The sequence below is a fragment of the Zingiber officinale genome, chromosome 6A, assembly GCF_018446385.1.
Source record: "Zingiber officinale cultivar Zhangliang chromosome 6A, Zo_v1.1, whole genome shotgun sequence".
Lineage (NCBI taxonomy): Eukaryota > Viridiplantae > Streptophyta > Magnoliopsida > Zingiberales > Zingiberaceae > Zingiber > Zingiber officinale.
Window position 1 is genome coordinate 137,091,440 of NC_055997.1, and position 18,318 is coordinate 137,109,757.

Below are 18,318 nucleotides of genomic sequence, written 5' to 3' on the forward strand. Positions count from 1 at the left end.
CTCGTAATAAACCATTAGGTTGTAAGTGGATACTAAAACGTAAGTATAAAGCTGATGGATCAATAGACAAGTATAAGGCCAGACTTGTAGCCAAGGGGTATAAGCAAGAGGAAGGCCTTAATTACTTCGATACATACTCACCGGTGACAAGGATTACGTCCATACGAGTGCTAATAGCCATTGCAGCACTGTATGACCTTGAAATACATCAAATGGATGTTAAGACTGCGTTCTTAAATGGTGAGTTGGAAGAAGAAATTTATATGGAGCAACCCGAAGGGTTCATGGCTCCTGGAAATGAGAAAAAGGTGTGTTGACTTGTTAAGTCGTTGTACGGACTTAAGCAAGCACCTAAACAATGGCACGAAAAATTTGACAAAGTAATGCTGTCAAACGAATTCAGAATAAATGAATGTGACAAATGCATTTATGTCAAAAACACACCTGAAGGCTATGTAATTGTCTGTCTATACGTAGACGACATGCTAATAATGGGCAGTAATCATGATGTAATCATGACTACAAAGAAAATGTTGACCATACATTTTGATATGAAAGATATGGGTCAAGCAGATGTTATATTTGGAATTAAAATTCTCAGGACATCAGAAGGGATAGTTTTAACACAATCCCATTATGTAGAATCTGTATTGAAAAAATTCGATGCGTACGATCTCTCTACAGTGAAAACACCTATGGATCTAAGTCAACACTTAGCGAAAAACCATGGTGAGACCATATCGCAGATGGAATATTCTCGGATAATAGGCAGTTTGATGTATCTCACAAACTGCACACATCCGGATATTGCCTGTACGGTCAACAAACTGAGTCGTTTTACGAGTAATCCAAACGACACCCATTGGAAAGCATTGATGCGAGTTCTCAGATATTTGAAATATACTATGAACTATGGATTACATTATGGAAAATATCCCGCTGTGTTGGAAGGATATTGTGATGCTAATTGGATATCAGATACAAAAGATTCCAAATCCACTAGTGGATATGTATTCATGATCGGTGGGGAGCGGATCTTGGAAATCCACTAAGCAGACTTGCATTGCTCGGTCAACTATGGAATCCGAGTTTATAGCACTAGACAAAGCAACTGAGGAAGTTGAATGGCTGGAATTTCTTGGAAGATATTCTAGTGGGTGAAACATGTGCCTGCCGTACTAATCCACTGTGATAGTCAATCGGCGATTGGAAGGGCACAGAGTAATATGTATAATGGGAAGTCACGACATATACGTCGTAGACATAATACCATTAGGCAGTTGATCTCGAATGGAGTGATTGCAATCGACTATGTTAAGTCCAAAGATAATTTGGCAGATCCTCTAACGAAGGGGTTGAGTCGAGATCAAGTATACTGCTCATCAAGAGGAATGAGATTAAAAATCTACAACTAAAAATGACTGTAGCGGTAACCCAACCTTGTTGACTGGAGATCCCAAGATCTTGGTTCAATGGGACAACGAAGTTACAGAAGTTGTGGTCCAGCATATTAGATAGTTTATCTCTATCCCAATCCTAAGATGAATTTGTGTTGTCCTACCTCATGTAGTGAGGTTAAGCTTATGCTTTTAGTGACTTCTATACCTGATAAGGTGGAGTATGATAGGATACTCTTGATAGAAGTGTCACCTATGTGAGTGTGAAGATAGACCGCTTCAATGAAACACTCATGAATCCAAGATGGTATCCATGGCCGAAACGGAACCAACCATGAGAACCTAAAGTAGGTGAGATAGATCTCTGTGTGGGTGTTATTGTCTGAGTATACACCAACAGCTGAGCAGTTCAAGACATCACGTTCACTGTTCAGCCTAGTATACTCGATAGCATTTCACTACGGAAGGTTCAAAGCCACAAGCTACCTCTCCTGATGCAGTGACTTATCGATTGGACTCTTGCAAAATGTCAGCATGCATACACGCATTGCATTAATTTCCATTCACGTGGGGGATTGTTGGATATTGGGGCCTTAAATGGACCAAAACGATTTAGAAGAAGGAAGCCATCAATTGTTGAAAGTCGTAATTGACTTCAAAATTGAAATCTACGATTCGCGTAGATAGATTTAGACTATTAATTTGCTCAAAACTGATTAAGGGTGAATGAGAAATTAATGTTTAAAGTCAGCCCAAAATAACATTTATTATTCATTAATAAGTTCATGGGAGAATAGTCCCACATCGGAAATTCTCGATGTGTATTCTCTACTTATTAATGAAGATGTGTTAATGGAGTTAACACAAAAATAAAAGGACAGATGACCCCTTAGCCAAGGGCGAGCAGGTGCTCGCACCTGTGAGCCCGCCACCCGCCACGTGCGCAATGGGCGCTTTGTAGGCGCACCATGTGCGCACGTGCGCAAAGGGCGCTTTGTAGGCGACTTTGCACTGATCAACGTTGATCAAATAGGTATGATGGATCGCTTGTGATGCGATCTAGAGCGTTGGATCGCAAAGAGTAACGATCTGACGGCCTGGGATGAGACTTGATCTGACGGCCTCAGATCCGATGGCCGATAACAATAGGCGGGATCTGAGGGTCACAACTCCTCAGATTTGATGGATGAGATTGAAGTGGGCTTGGTGAAGGGTTACAACCCTTCAGAATAGATGATCTAGATCGATCCAGCCCAAGGAACACATCCACTCACCCAAAGGACACTCAACCTCTTCTTACAGTATAAATAGAACCCTCCAGATGATGGAATACTCACTCAATCCTCTCTTCTCTTCCTCAAGCATTCATCTCATCTTGTGCATTCAAGAGTCCAAGAAGTCTACTAAAAGGTTCGCTGGTCTCGGAAGTCGGAGTGCTACGATTCCGAGACGTTCGTCGTCGTTGTATCTTGGGAACGAATTGCAACAATCTGTTATGCACCGTAGCGGAGCAATATCGTTTACGGAGATAGTGTCGAACACTAGCCTCAACAATCAGTTTGCATACTCCAGAAGCTACCCGGGGATCAACAAGTGAAAGTCCTAGTTAAAGCTGGGCAAAGAAGTACTAGTGGACACTAAGCAGGTGGAAAGTCCTAGTTGAGATTAGGCAATGAAATCCTTATCCATGGAACTGGACAAAATCTTGGCAGGTCGAGGACGTCGAGCAAAATCCTAGGATCAAGGACATTAGGTGAAAGTCCTGGGGTCGCAGATACTAGATAGGAAATCCTAGGGTTGAGAACACTATGTGAAAGCCCTGAAGTCTCGGATGCTAAGCAAAAACCTAAATGGTCTAGAGGACAGGTTTGACAAAAAGTAAACTCTCCTAAAAGGAGTAGGTGAGGACACATTCCTTGTTGAAAGAATAGTAGGTGTCAGTTCGACCTAGGATTTTTGAGAAATTCGAAAGTCATAATCGGACAGTTCGAAGAATGTCAACAATTTATTTTCATATTATTTGTTATGCTAACTTTGTTTTGTAGGATATCTTTGTGTATTTAGACTAACGTGTTTCACAGGAGTTGAAACACAAGTCAGCTTTGGGTGAACAATGCTCGATGCTAGGGCTGAGCATTCAGTCAAAATCGAACTGACCAAACCAAATAGATCGAAAACCAAACAAACAAATTTTTTTCCAAACTAACCGAACCGACCAAAATTTTTTAAAAAAACTTGAAATAACATAACCAATATAATAACGATTAATTCAATTTTTAACCGAAATAACTTAATTTATTTTTTTTAAAAAAAACTCATAAATAGATTAATACGTTATATATGTTATTCATTGGCACTCCTACTTTCTATTTCCCATGGATATTTTAATTAAAGTTTGTTATGTTTTCTTGTGGTATCAAAATGTAAAATCATACATTTTATTAAAAAATTATAAAATTGACAGAATACACACCACTTCACAAAAAAGTGGTAATTTTTTCTAAAATTCTATGAAGCCTTAAATGAATTAGACATTTTAAAGCACATAAGATGGTTCCTGATTCATTTTGCATTACAAATTTCCTTGTTCGTGATGGATTTGCAAACGGAGAACATAAATATCATCATCTTTATATATAAATACATTTAGAGATGGATGAGAGGATATTATATCTTCAATTTTAAAATGATCAAAATTACACTTTTTAAAAATCTTGTATAATTTTTCCCTAATCAATCAAATACAAAAATTTATAATCAAGAAAAAATAAAATAATATTATTTTAATAATAAACTGAGAAAACAGTAACATGTCTGAATATTATTAAATTTACCAGATAATTAGAGTCATGATAAAGAAATCAAACTCACATTATGCAAAAATAAAAAAATTAGTCTCCACAACTTGTTATGTTCCCAAAAGCCAAGTCAACATAGATTACACTTTTCTTATCAGAAGAAAGTCTTTTATCCAACTTGAATTGAGCAGCGTTGGAGGGGTTGACCTTCACTCCTTCAATATCATAAGCAATCGGAGATGATACGTATATTTCTCTAAAGAAATGAACACATAAAAAGAAAAGCATCTTGAATTTGTGTTGGTAGTCTAATGGTAAGCAAGCTAAATTGAGAAGGGGTATTAATATAATCTAGATAAAGGAACTTTCTCCTACTTACAAGTTTAATTATAACTAAACAAAAAAAAAAAGACAATTCTCTTTTAGGAAAAAAAAGAATACACTTTAACATTTTATCTACCAACAACTTCCTCCAAAATAAAACATAGAACCATAGGAAAAAGACATTCAATAGGTAAAATATGGAATTGAATATGAGATTACAATATGAGATTTAGTAGACAAAATATGGGATTCAATTAGGAAATTAAATATTACATTGCAATACGAACATAGATGTGCAAATTGCAAATCATGAAAAACAAATGAACTGACATCATATTATCATAGTAGGCATAACATACCATTAATTATTATGTCATTCATCCATGCGTCGGTATTAAGATGAATCCAATATAATTTTTGAAAATTCTAACAAAAAAATATAAGTTAAATAAATAAATACTAAGATGAATCCAATATAATTTTTGAAAATTCTAACAAAAAAAAATATAAGTTAAATAAATAAATACTTTATAAGTTTATAATTATAAATAAAAATCTAATTCTATTTTTCTTTAAAAGGAAAAATTTAGCGCTTTCAATTTTTTCCACATCCTCTAAAATTTCTTCAATGTTGAGTGGTTTCAAACTTAACCGAAGTCAATCTTAGTACAAATAAGACTTTCTACCACATTAGGAGTCAATGAACTTCTAAAATAATCAAGTACCCGACCACCAGTACTGAAAGCATATTCTAAAGCAACTGTTGATATTGGAATAACTAACACATCACGAGCAATTTGAGCAAGTATAGAAAATTTGTGATAATTTTGCTTCCACCACCTCAAAATGTCAAAATTATCACAATACTTTTCAACTATTTCATTAAGATACTTATCTAATTATGACATATTGTCATCACAAAAAACTTGAGCTTTTTGTTTCTTACACTTCTCAATGATAAACTGTCTTTTTAAATCCATTTGACTCATATTGTTGAAGCATTGTCATCAATTGATTTTGAAATAGATGGAATGCATGTTGATATTGGAACAGTTAACACATCACGAGCAATTTGAGCAAGTATAGAAAATTTGTGATAATTTTGCTTCCACCACCCAAAAATGTTAAAATTATCACAATACTTTTTAACTATTTCATTAAGATACTTATCTAATTATGACATATTATCATCACCAAAAACTTGAGTTTTTTGTTTCTTACACTTCTCAATGATAAACTGTCTTTTTAAATCCATTTGATTCATATTGTTGAAGCATTATCATTAATTGATTCTGAAATAGATGGAATGCATGTTGAAGTATTATATTGAGACTCTATTTTTTTCTTATAGTTTTTATACACAAATAAAATGTGTAAAATATCGAAAAAGGACGAATAATCATAAGAGAATTTTCTGAAATTTTTAGAAATTTTCTATAAATTTTTCGGAACTTGTATGATAAATTTACGGAGATAAAAATTGGATCTCGGAAAAATCTGTAAAATACTTATTTAAGCGAGGAATTTTTTTTTTCTTTTTATTTTATTTTTCTTCTCCCACGCCGAACCCGTGCCGCTCCTAACCGGCGCCGCACGCGACCTTCTTCTCCCCGAGCGGACAAAACCCAAGCGATCCCTTTCCTCGCGTCGCTCTCTCCTCTCCCGATCTCCACTGTTTTCCTCGCCCCATATTTCCTTGCCGCGGAGATCCCCAAATCGCGCCGAGCAGCATCGCGCCATCTCCTCCTTGCGCCGATCGACATCTGCGCTGCGTTTCCCCTCGCCGGAGCAGTGGCGTTGCCGTTCTTGCTGTGCCCTAGCCGCAGTCGCCCGTGCCCTAGTCTCGCGTACACACTGCCTTCCACTCGATCGCTGCGGAAACAACCGCTGCCGGGGGCGGCCGTCACCAGAAGGGAGGAGTCGCCGGCAAACTTTTCACCTTGCTTGCTGATCTGAGCAGAGCGGCGACGGTTCCCTCAGGGAGGTCCATCGCCGCCCCTTCAGCAGATTTGCGGAACCTTTTCCTCTTCGGTGTGGATCTGCTACTGACCTCACCCCCTGTCTTTGCTCACACTCACGGAGCTAAGCTTCCCTCACGCTCCTTGCGGCCAAGTTCGAGGAAATCACCAGCCCTGACTACTGATTTAGGTAAGTGGATGTGGAATGGTTGATTTGGGTACCTGGTTGGGTGTGGGATTGCTAATTTAGCGTATATGGTTTGGTGGACAGCAGCTTCACCAGCTCCAGCCACTGTTACTTGCTGTCATCGCCGGAGAAGAAGGTCAGGTAATGATCCTTTTAACTACAACAGTGATGTAAATGTAGATTTTGGTATATTACTGTAAGGATTCCTAATTAGTTGAATTTAGATAATGAATCTATGAGATGGACTTCATAATTAGTATAATTGATTTAGGTTTGGATTATTAATTTAATGTGTTGATTGGGAATTAGGTAACTAACCCTAATTAACCGTTGGATTTAATTTAGGTAGGTTGAGGTTTATGGTTTAAAGTTTTTCCCTAAATTGTTCATAAGGATTTTATTTAGCTATTCATTTGAGTTGTAGCTAAATAAAAAATGTATATATATTGGCGACACAACTTTGACGCGAGACGAGCATCTCGACGTCAGATTTGGACCAGATTGGACCTTTCTATTGGAGGCGGGTACCTTGACTTATCCATTTTGATGTCATTTGATATGCATAGTAATTTTTAACAAGTAGTAATGATTATGTTTTATATCTACATTGGTTTGTCACTACCGGATACCTGTTACATGCTTGTTTTTGCTTACCTGTTTTGCATTTCATGTTAGTGTCCACTTGATTATATATGCTTATAGGGGTAGTGACATAACCATGCCTTATTATGTTCAGGACCTAGGTTTTTATACCATATCTGCCCTGTGTACTTAGACCATTGATTGGATCTATTTATCCTATGGTACACATTATGTAGAGATGGACTGGATCAGGATATTTCCATGCTTAGTGTCATGCACCATCTCGCATGATTGCATGCTGTGCGATAGTCGGCTCCATTATTGTTGAGTACATTGCCAGTTATATAAATCTGCACACACCATCATTCATGGGTTAGTGGTATGTCAGGCAAATGTGTGGTAGTTCTGCTGTTAGGTTCCGCTGGTCCGGTGACTCAGTGTGGTAGCCGGCAGACAGTTCTGCTTTGTTAGGCTCGCTGGTCTGGTGATGCAGCGTGGTAGCCGACAGACAGTTTTGCTCTATTTGACTCCGTCGGTCCGCTCATGGGTAGTGTGACGTAGCGTGGTAGCCGGCAGGGATCCCTCCTCTGGATTGGCTCAGGGAGATGAGAGCATTGAGCTCCCCTACTTATGATTTGGGGTAAGGAGGATAGGTGTACTCCGACAACATCCCGTCCACTCGGTAGCAGTGATGGCAGAGTGTACGGTTGTCATAGCCCTATCCACTCGGTCTCACCATCGTGTGTGAGACGGCTGACTGGCAGTAGGGGTGACCAGGATATATCATTGGCATCATACGCATTGATGCATTGATTGCTTGTGTTTGCTGCACTTATATGCTGTATATTTGGTGAATGAATATGTTTGACATGCATACAGGATTTTTATACCTCTCGGTTTATTATCCATACACCAGGTCCTGGTTAGTACAGTTTTTCTCCTATATATTTCAGTTTGCATTTATCATTCCTATATCAGGAGACTATTAAACTGCGTGGTATGTTATCATATATATATCGTTCCGGCAGTGTTGGCCGAGGATGAGTATGTTGTAGGAAGTTTCAGATTGTCACCCATACAGGGGAGATGTTGTCGAAATTTCTTCTGGCAGGGACTACTCCCGGGGTGTGACAATTTATTTGGTATCAGAGCTAATTTTCTGATGCTTGGTTTTTCGTATTTTTATTGTGGCGAGTCAAGTTTTGTGTGTTAGATTTTCGAAATAATCTGATACCAATTTATTTGGTATCAGAGCGGGTTGTGATACCTGCTTTTCGTGTTCTGGATTTGAGAGTTAGCCTAAGTTTGCTAGTTAACTTGGGTATTTATTTTTTGAATTTGTACGGGTTTCCGTCGATTTTCTCGTATGGAATTTCGAGGTTATAAAATGGGGACTGGACAGCGATGGAACATCTCCTGACAGCAAATAGGTAAGAAGGTAATTTTAAAATTTTTGTTACTTGTAGTAATATCTGAGTTATAACTTAACATATATGAGGAGATCTACACGAGTAACTGCGAGTCGTGGTGCTGGATGGCCACGTAAGAGGACTTTGGAATCTCTGGCAACAGACTCGCCAGAGATCCCTACTGGGTTTGAGCCTGTCGGTCAGGGACAGACTCAAGATACTACGGGTGCGTCGGGCTCTCAGACTCCGATGGCTTCGTTGGAGGTACCCACCCATATCGTACACACTGTACCACCCGTGGCAAACTCGATACCTCCACTAGCAGAGCCTGCGGCGTACCCGGCACCACCGCCACCTGGACCTACTGTGTACCCGGCACTAGCGGCACCCGTGCCCCCAGTGCCTACAGTGTATCCAGCACCCGCACCAGCGGTATCAGTTGCTCCATTTCCGGTACCACCACCTACCGTACCTCCAGCCGCGGCCACCCATATCGACTCTGCAGTACCACTAGTGGTATATGTTCCAGTTTATGCAGCAGCACCCGGAGTACCTCCCGCGGTATATCCAGCGGTACCACCTGTAGCACCAGCTCCAGGGATTCCGCCAATTCCCGCGTCGATCCCTACCCACTTGACTGATATTGTCGCGACACGAGCTCGGATCCCAGCATTGACAGAGTTGATGAAGAGTCGATTCACACCTATGTAGCACGGACACCCCTAAAAAAAAAATTTTGGGTGTGTCGGACACGGACACGACACGGACACGGACACGACACGCAAATACGCGTGTCGGACACGGCAAAAACCGTGTCGTTGACTTTTTCCAAGTTTGACCAGCCAGACACGGCTAGGACACGGATGAGACACGTTTCCGGACACGTTTGGGCACAATTGTAACAAAATTAAAAATTTCGAGGGTAAAAATGAAAAATAATAAAATTATGAGGACTACTTATTAAAATGACAAAAAAAATCCTAAATTACTCTCCCCACTCCCGATTCCTTTTCTCCATCGCGACAAATTGTTTCACGTCGCGAGACGCGACCATCTCCCCTGCGCTTTCGTCTTCGTCGCTGCTCGCAGAAGCCCAGCGGCCAGCGTCGCCTCTCTGCTCAAGCCAGCGTCGCCGCCGCTGCTTGCAAAAGCCAGGCGTCGCGTCGCGTCGCGTCGTCGCCTGCTGCTCGCAACAATCCACTGTCTCCCGTCGCTGCCCTCTTTCTGGTAAAGTGGTAAGTTTAGTTTTTTGTTTTTTCTTTTGAGATCACGAATTTGTTTTTGCTTTTGGTACGATTTCTGGTAAGTTTAACAATAGGCTCCCCAGTCCCCTGCGTTGCTTCTTATTTCTTAATTGTTATTTCTACCCGATATGGATGTTTGATTTTTTTTTACAGTTTTACTTGTTTATTTAAGATGTATTTAGTGTATTGCATTTTGTTATGTTTACTTTTTGTTTGTAATGGATATTATGGTTGACCTAATATGAACATGATTTTCTATTAAAGGATTTTTAATTTTTAATACGATATATATATATATATATATAATATTTTTTATTTTTTAATAATCGTCGTATCCTAGCCGTATCGTGTCCTATATTTTTAAAATTTTTCGTATCCCCGTATCCGTGTCGTATCCAATACGATACCCGTATCCGTATCCGTGCAACACTGATTCACACTCTTCCGAGGAGAGATTGATTCGAGTGTGGCCCAGTCTTGGATAGAGACCATAGAGCGGACCTTCTTCTATATGGCTTGCTCCGAGTGGGAGAAAGCAAAGCTAGCTGCTTTCCATTTACGGGATGAGGCCGACACCTGATGGGCTTCGCAGCGTTCCATCATAGGCGAGCAGAACATCACCTGGGCCAGATTCAGAGAGACTTTTGAGAGCCGTTACTTCCCACGGGTATATCAGATGACTCACCGTCAGGATTTTCCGAGTCTGCGATAAAACAACCGCTCGGTGACAGAGTACAATGCGGAGTTTAATCGGTTGGCCAGATTTTGTTCAGAATTAGTTGCTGAGGATAGATCCCGCATGCTTCAGTTTATCTAGGGACTGGATGGACATCTGCAAGTAAAGCTTGCCGGTTTTGGGAACTCATCTTACATAGAGGCTCTGGACAGAGTCCTGATGATAGAGTCAGCTCACCAGATAGCGTACCCGGATAAGAAAAAGAAACAGACGGAACAGACATCTGGACAGATCCAGTAGCCACAGGCTACACAACAACAGAGTAATTGTAGTCGGAGAGGTCAAGCAACTTTTGGGGCATTTGGTCAGCCTCAGAAGTCGAGGCGGTCTTCATCAGGACGTTTCCGGCCTCCTCAGCAGACCCGAAAACAACCCGCCAGCGACATTCGCTGCACCAGATGTGGGTCCAGAGACCACATCACGTCAGCCTGCTCCTTGGGACATTCAGTTTGCTATTATTGCAAACTGCCACCTGAGCCGAGATTGTTTGATGAAGGCTCAGCATATTGCTTTCGAAGTTTTTGGTCATGGAGTTCAGCTTAGTGAGTCTGGGACTCATCGAGGAGGGCGGAGATCCTAATCTTCGCATCGCTAGCAGAGGATATCTCCCCCTGCAGTTGTTGCTTATGACATGTATGGATAGGAGCACCCCAGTGCCCTCATGGTACCACAGAGTGCTATCGTGAGACCCCAGTATCAGCTACAGCCTCAGCCCCTAGCCTAATATCTGCACCCCCAGCCGCTGGTTCAGTACCAGACGTAGTCCCAGCTACCTGTACACTATCAGTCGCAGTCCTCTCTTCCACCTCTGGCCCCGTATCCAGCATCGCCTCAGTGGCCGGCTCCTGCTCAGATGCAACCGGTGCTGGTAGCGCTACCACCCCCACCTCCGCCAGAGACTGGACGGATACACGCGATTACCATAGAGGATACGCAGCGGGCCGACGAATCCGTTTTCCGCGATACGATTTCCATTTATGCCTTATCTGCTGATATGCTGATAGATACTGGTAGCTCGCATTTTTTTATATTCCATACCTTTATGAGGGAGATTGGTAGATTACTCACCTTTGGACCGCAGCGACTGACATCTAAACATAATGAGTTCTTACTTTCAATTTTTTCAATCTCTGCACATTCTGTAAACTTGCTTAATGTAGTGGGAGATTGTTTAACATATTTAATCGTATTCCTCACCCTCATCACAAAATGATTTATGTCTTTTAAGCCATCAACAACAAACAAATTGATTATATAAGCTACATATCTCATATGAACATATTCTCCCTTTAAAATAGTAGAATCCCAATTAATTATCTTTTTTGTTTTGTTTTTTGAAACTATTGATAGCAACATTATTTGAACTTGCATTATCAACTGTAATAGTAAAAATTTTATTAATTCCCCAGCCCTTCAAGCAATTTTCAATGGCTAGACTAATAGCCTCACCTTTATGACTTATAATCGGACAAAAATTGAGAATTCTTTTCTGCAAATTCCAATTTGTATCAATAAAATGAGCTGTTAAACACATATAGTCAGTTTTTTGAATAGATGTCCATGAATCAGTGGTCAAACAAACTCTTTGTGCTGAATCTTATAATAAATTTTTCAATTTTTCCCTATCAACTGTATATAATTCAATACAATCACGTGCAACCGTCCATCTTGAAGGAATTCGGAATTTCGGATATACCATGGCCATAAATGCTTTAAATCCTTCTCTTTCTACAAATTTGAAAGGGAGTTATCCATTATAATCATTTTAGCTAATGTTTTTCTAGATGCATCTTGATCAAATTTCCAAGAAGTCAGAGACACCTCACCCTTTCTTGAACTTGCTTGCAAACTTAACTGTGCTTGAGTTGTTTCAACAACATGAGGGTGTTTTTTACATGAGGTGATATGAGATCTCAAACTTGTAGTTTCATTCTTGTATGGATCACAAAAAAAACTTTATCACAATATTTGCATTTAGCTTTTATCTCTGATTCAGCATTAGTAAACTTTACAAAATGATTCAAAACTGCACTTCTTGGTTTCATTGTTTTCCTCTTGGTTATCTTTCCTTTATAATTTCCAGCAGTTTTTGTTTCCACTGAAGGACCGGTATTAGATTGTGGTACCGAACAACTATTATCAATATCCATATTTGCTAAATCTCTTTGCATTGACATTAGATAAATACTGATTACAGAACGTTGTTCAAAATATTGCAAGGTGTGATAATTGATAAGACTATTCAAAATATAATTGACTAAAATCAAAAGACAAATATGAAACTAAAAGCATGATGATACTTATCAGGATATCTAAACAATGTTGATCAATGCAAAGATTACTATAAAATATTGAGAAGATAGAATCACTACTTACCGACACTAGTTGGTGGTCCCTGCTATTTGTGGTGTGAGGATGAGGAAGATAGGGCTTGGGAGAAATGGACTCTAGTAAATCACTCTTGTGAGTTGTGAATCCGAATCTGAACAGAAGCTATGCTTGGCCAAAAGCAATACAATGACAGTCTTAAGTGTCATGCTTTTCTCCTCTCTTTTGAACAGAAGCTATGCCTCTAACCCAAGAACAAACAAACAACAAAATACAAGAACAAAAGTAGCAACAGAAAGCATTTACTAGTTACTATCGCTCAACGTGGAGATTCAAGGTTCATGGCGAAAGGCAAGACCTTGATTGTGAGAGAGGCGAGAGTAACGTGAGGAGGGTTGAGGCCTTGAGGGCCCGACTGTAAGAGAGCGACGTGAGGACTGAGGAGGGTTGAGGCCTTGAAGGCCTGACTGTGAGAGAGCGACAGTAGGAGATCACGAGAGGGGATCAAGGCTCACCGACGTCGGAGGAGAGAACGACGGGACGGAAGTGATCGAGCAGCGTGGAGGGGATGCGTAGTTGAGGGATGTAGAGAAAGGAGAAAAAAAGTGTGGATGGACTCTGTAGTGCGGCGGTGGCATAGATTCGGGATTTAGGATTTCTAATATTTTATATAGGGTTGAATTTTTAAATTCTGATTTATATTATTTTAGTTTGTTCGATTAAACCGAATAATGATTTCTAAAACCAAACCGATATAACTGATTTTTTAAAAGAAAAAAACCGAATTTCCGAATAGATTGAACCAAATTTTTAAATTTGATCGGTCAGTCGATTTTTTCGGTTTAATCAAATTTTTGCTCACCCCTACTCGAGGCACCTCAAAGCTTCTCGAAGACGTCTTGGATCCAATGGAAGGCACCCTGGATAGGGTCGGAGGCGCCCTCGCGCAGATAAACCTTGGGGATAAGGTTTTTGCCATGGGGAGGCACCCTGGAGTGCATGGAAAGCGCCCTGGAGCATTGGAGGTGTCTTAGAGCTCTTGGAAGGCTTCTTCAGAGGGATAAACAACGTAGTTCACGCATCTTATCGCAACCAAAGCGCAAGGGATAAAAATCACAGCTGGAGGCACCTTGGATACTGAGAGGCGCTTTTAACAACTTATAAAAGCATGTTCGAGCAGAGGACATAACACAACTCAATTTTGATGATCACTCTCTTGTGCACTGCTTCAAAGATGACTCTACAACTCTGCAACGCAACTCCGACGACCAAAAACACGACTCTCCAAATCCTTAAGTCGTCGGTATAATTTTTGTTTATAGCACTTAAATTATAATCTTATTGTACTTATCTTTGTATTTATAATTTGCGAATTGATAGTGAATTGTCCAACGAAAGCGATTATCGATCGCGTTCCTTAGAGTAGGAGTCGTCACATACTCCGAATCAAGTAAAAGAAAATATTAGCGTTTATTTTCGTTTACTGCTATCTTTATTCTGTTGCATTATTTTGATCGAGTTTTTACGAAAAATGTGAAAAGTCACGAGTACTATTCACCTCCCTCTAGTGCTTTCAATCTAACAAGAAGCCATTGATAAAAACCTCAACAGTTTATCTATGAAACTCCCAATATAATTATAGAGAATCTCAATGTCAATTTAGAGCTATCATACTAGAGCTTTGCAAGAGAAGGCAAGAGATTTAAAAGTCTTGTGATAATAATTTTACTGAAATCATTTGTCAGCAATATGAGAAACATTAGGCATCAAATTAAACTAAGGTTGCATGATGGTATTAAGAAACTAGGAATGTGAACTATAATGACTAGATTGTAAATAGAAGAATAAATCATAGTAGAAACCTAAAAAAAATTAAAACATCTAAGTAAACGGAAAATGAAGAGTAGCAACATGCACGTTGCATTTATAAGGTGACTACACCCGAACGAGTCGTGTGATTAAGAGTAATAGCATACTTGTGGTGTTGACTTCTGGAGTTCTGAAAAATGCTGTGAAAAATGAATTTACATTTTTAAGTCAGTAATATGAGTGAATATTTTTTGGCTATGTTTAGCATATGAGTGCACAGTTCAATTTGCGAACTAGATCATAAAATCACTAAGACACTAATGTTCTTAGAAATAGAGAGATAATTTTCATAATTGGATACAGTATCAAAGAATGTCAAAGTATGGATTCACCATTCATTACCTTTTTCATCTTTGGAACTTGAAGGATTAAAGCCACTTTGTGAATTCTATGCCTTATCTCGGAAAAAATAGCAAAACCACCATATGCAAGATAATTTACAACTCAAAAGGGGAATGCTTGTTTTCTTACTGCATTAAATAGCTTCACAACTGAGAATCTAAGACATCAACACACATGCAAAAAGAATATTATTTAGTTAGATGTAAACGAAAGAAAAACAGCTTGTAACTACCATATGAAATAGCACAATTTGTGTAAGTTTTAAGTGTTGTCTTTTGAAGTACTTAGATTACTTCCTTAAATTGCAACACTGATAAAAACTACAAAACAGTGGATAACTACCGTTTGGAATAATAAAAATTGTGAAGTTTTTAATTGCCATCCTTTCGAAGCACGAAGATTAACTCCTTTAGTTGCAGCACTGATAAGAAACTTCTCCTTTGCATCTAAGAAATTGTCAGGCTTTGTGTGACCCTTCTTGTCAGACTAAAGTATATATTAGAAATGAAAATGAAAATAAATACACACTATATTTATACGGATCCTAGTGAAGTCAACATAAAGGATAGAAAACAAAATGAAGGGTAATAATAATACTGACTGAATGTCTTTGCTTTTTCATCTCCCCCTTCATCTTCTGTTCAAAATTCTCTTCTGCAAGCTTCTCCGCGATAAGCTTTTTGTGCATTGACAATATTAGGCCCTAAGATGACCAAAGATAAAGGATTTAATGGAAAAAATCTATTAATCTGGTTAAGAATCAAACACCTCTAATTATAACGCTTACAAGGCGATCATGAGGGAGGTTCCTCTTCAAAATCTTTGCAAAAGCGACCTTAAAAGCCCTGCAACCCTCGAGGAGCCTGGTAATCCCATGCTTCACTCCCTCTTCATCCTCCTCTTCGCCTTTAGAGCCGCCGCATCCGAATCTCCCATACTTAAGTCTTTGTCTTTTTCGTCATCGCTAGAAGGATCCTCTGGGAATTCTTTGTCTACGTCATCCTCCTCGTCTGAGTGATACTCTCTGGCTCTCTTCTGGAACAACTTCTTCATCATCTTGGTAGGAGAAAGGGGATTCGATGCATAGTCTTAAACCTATCTTGCACTAAAAGCAGAACTGGTTATGCGGTGAAACGAGGGATTTGAAGGAGAAAGGGGAGACAGTTAGTGAGAGGAGAAGAACGTTGAGCGACTGGTGGCAGAGGCGTAAGGGACGTAGGCGGAGAGGGTCGGGTTCGGGAAGGGAAGGCGTTTAGGGTGCGTTTGGTTAAATTATCATATATATATAAAAGTTATTTGATGATAATCATATAATCAAGATTATGGGAAATAAAATATAATCAAATATTGTTTAGTTCAATTTAAATAATATAATCAAAATTTATTTATTTAAAGATTTTAATATTTTACTATATTACCCTCAGTTACAAAACCAACTATACTTAATTTTATGTTTTTTTTTTACTTTTTCACGTTTTTTTTTACTTTTTCACGTTTTTTTTTATTTATATATATTTTTTTATTTTGATTGTTTTTTAAGTTTTTTTTTATTTTTAAATTTTTTGATTTTTGATTTTTTATATTTTTTACATTTATTCTATTTTTTATTATTTTATTAATTTTACTTTTTTTTCCTATTTTTAATTTTTCCCTCATTTTTTATGTTTTTTTTCTATTTTTTTAATGCTTTTCTATTTTTTTAAAGTTTTTACAATTTTTTTATTTTTTTATTATTTTTATGATTTTAATGATTTTTTTATGATTTTTATATATTTTTTAAAATTTTTAATTTTATTTTTTATATTTTTAATTTTTTTCTTTATGTTTTTCTTTTTTGTCATATTTTTCTCTTATCTGAGGGTATTTTGAGTAAAAATAATTCATTAACCCCGGAATCAAGAAAAACCTCAGTTTTCCGAGGTTTTCTGATTCCTGGTTGCATGCTCCTTTTGCTGATGTATCGGGCATGAAACATTACTCGGGAATCATCAATTACCTAAACCAAACAGGGTTTTTGTTGATAACCTTGGATGGATAACTAAGGTTATTAAGAATAACCCCCAACCAAACGCACTCTTAGGGTTTTGACCTAAACATTTCGGGAGAGGGAAAGAAAAACACGACTAAAAAAACCTACGAAACAGAAAAAACAGCGAAGGAAAAAAAATTGCGGGAGAAAATTTTAAAAAAAATCACACATATAATAAATTTTAAAACTGGTGTCATAGCCCTGTAAAAACATAAATAAATAATAATTTAAAAAAAAATTTATTGTTGTCCCAATAAATATAAATATATGATAGTTTTTAAAAATTATTATCGTAGCCTCAAAAAAATTGCTCAAGGATAACCATTTTACGTGACATTTGTCTTTGATTTAAAAAAAAATACTCAAAGATAATGATTTTTGTTAAAATTATTGTAAAAAAAAGTAAAAGATAAACGATTTTATTTTGAGTGTTGTTGAATACATATTTTCTTATTGTGGTCGAACGAATCATTTTTTCTTAAGTATCGATTGAGTGTTCTAATATGACCTTTGTAATATGATTCTTATTTAGTTTTTATGACTGGATTCGTATATGGTTTATGTGACTTAACTTGGACGAGTGGAAGTTGTTAGTAGTGGGAGGGTAATGACAATTGCAACTGCTCTGTAGTTGCTTGCCACACCCACAAACCGCACTACATTTCTTTTCCTTAAAGGGAGTTCGTCCATGTGAAAAGTGTGCGGCTAAAAGTGAAGGGAGAGAACTTTGTTTTGTGTGGAGAAGAGTGTATCATTTTGGAATAAAAACATTCATGTTTCGAGACAAGAGATTTGATTTTAATAGGGTCAAGTCGAACATGAGATGATCAGTCTGATTTTATAGAATTTTTTTTTATCAACCATCAACATAAATTGAGAAAGTATACGAGCTGTCAGACGGGCCAATCCGTGGCGGGTGCGGGTCGGCCAGTGTCAGGCCAACCATTTGGCGGGGTGAGGCGGGCCGATCGGTCAACTTGACGGGTTGGAAAATTTCCAACCCAACCCAATCCAAGGCGGGTTGCGGATTTGATAGGTCAACTCGCGACCCTATCAAAATTTAATAAAAAAAAATATTTCATATTTTCAATGTTTTAATCAGGAAAAGTTTCATC

The 18,318-nt window shown here is 38.4% G+C and overlaps 2 protein-coding genes across 6 annotated transcripts in view; one reads left to right on the plus strand and one right to left on the minus strand.

Moving 5' to 3' along the window:
• The first annotated feature begins 6,072 nt into the window (after positions 1-6,072).
• Positions 6,073-18,318, plus strand: part of LOC121998272 (zinc finger CCCH domain-containing protein 7-like) — a 28,105-nt gene continuing 15,859 nt past the window's right edge. For 2 of the 5 annotated variants that reach the window (XM_042553115.1, XM_042553113.1), the window contains exons 1-2: positions 6,073-6,667; positions 6,749-6,805. The gene's annotated coding sequence lies outside the window, so the exon portion shown is untranslated. The remainder of the gene's footprint in view (positions 6,668-6,748; positions 6,806-18,318) is intronic. The other 3 variants (XM_042553114.1, XM_042553112.1, XM_042553116.1) reach the window with 2 other exon arrangements.
• On the minus strand, positions 8,895-11,462 carry LOC121995380 (PE-PGRS family protein PE_PGRS26-like). The gene is made up of 4 exons (XM_042549132.1): positions 11,325-11,462; positions 10,825-10,882; positions 9,209-9,358; positions 8,895-9,154 (listed from the first exon to the last, which is right to left on the minus strand). The coding sequence occupies exons 1-4, from the start codon at positions 11,460-11,462 to the stop codon at positions 8,895-8,897; spliced, it is 606 nt and encodes a 201-aa protein (XP_042405066.1).

Coding starts and splice junctions, on each gene's coding strand:
- LOC121995380 (XM_042549132.1), bottom strand. CDS start 11,462: ATGCTGGATACGGGGCCAGAGGTGGAAGAGAGGACTGCGACTGATAGT. Junction 9,359..10,824: donor TGTTTCTTTTTCTTATCCGG/GTACGCTATCTG, acceptor CGTGCTACATAG/GTGTGAATCGACTCTTCATC. Junction 9,155..9,208: donor CGCTGGATATACCGCGGGAG/GTACTCCGGGTG, acceptor GTGGTACTGCAG/AGTCGATATGGGTGGCCGCG.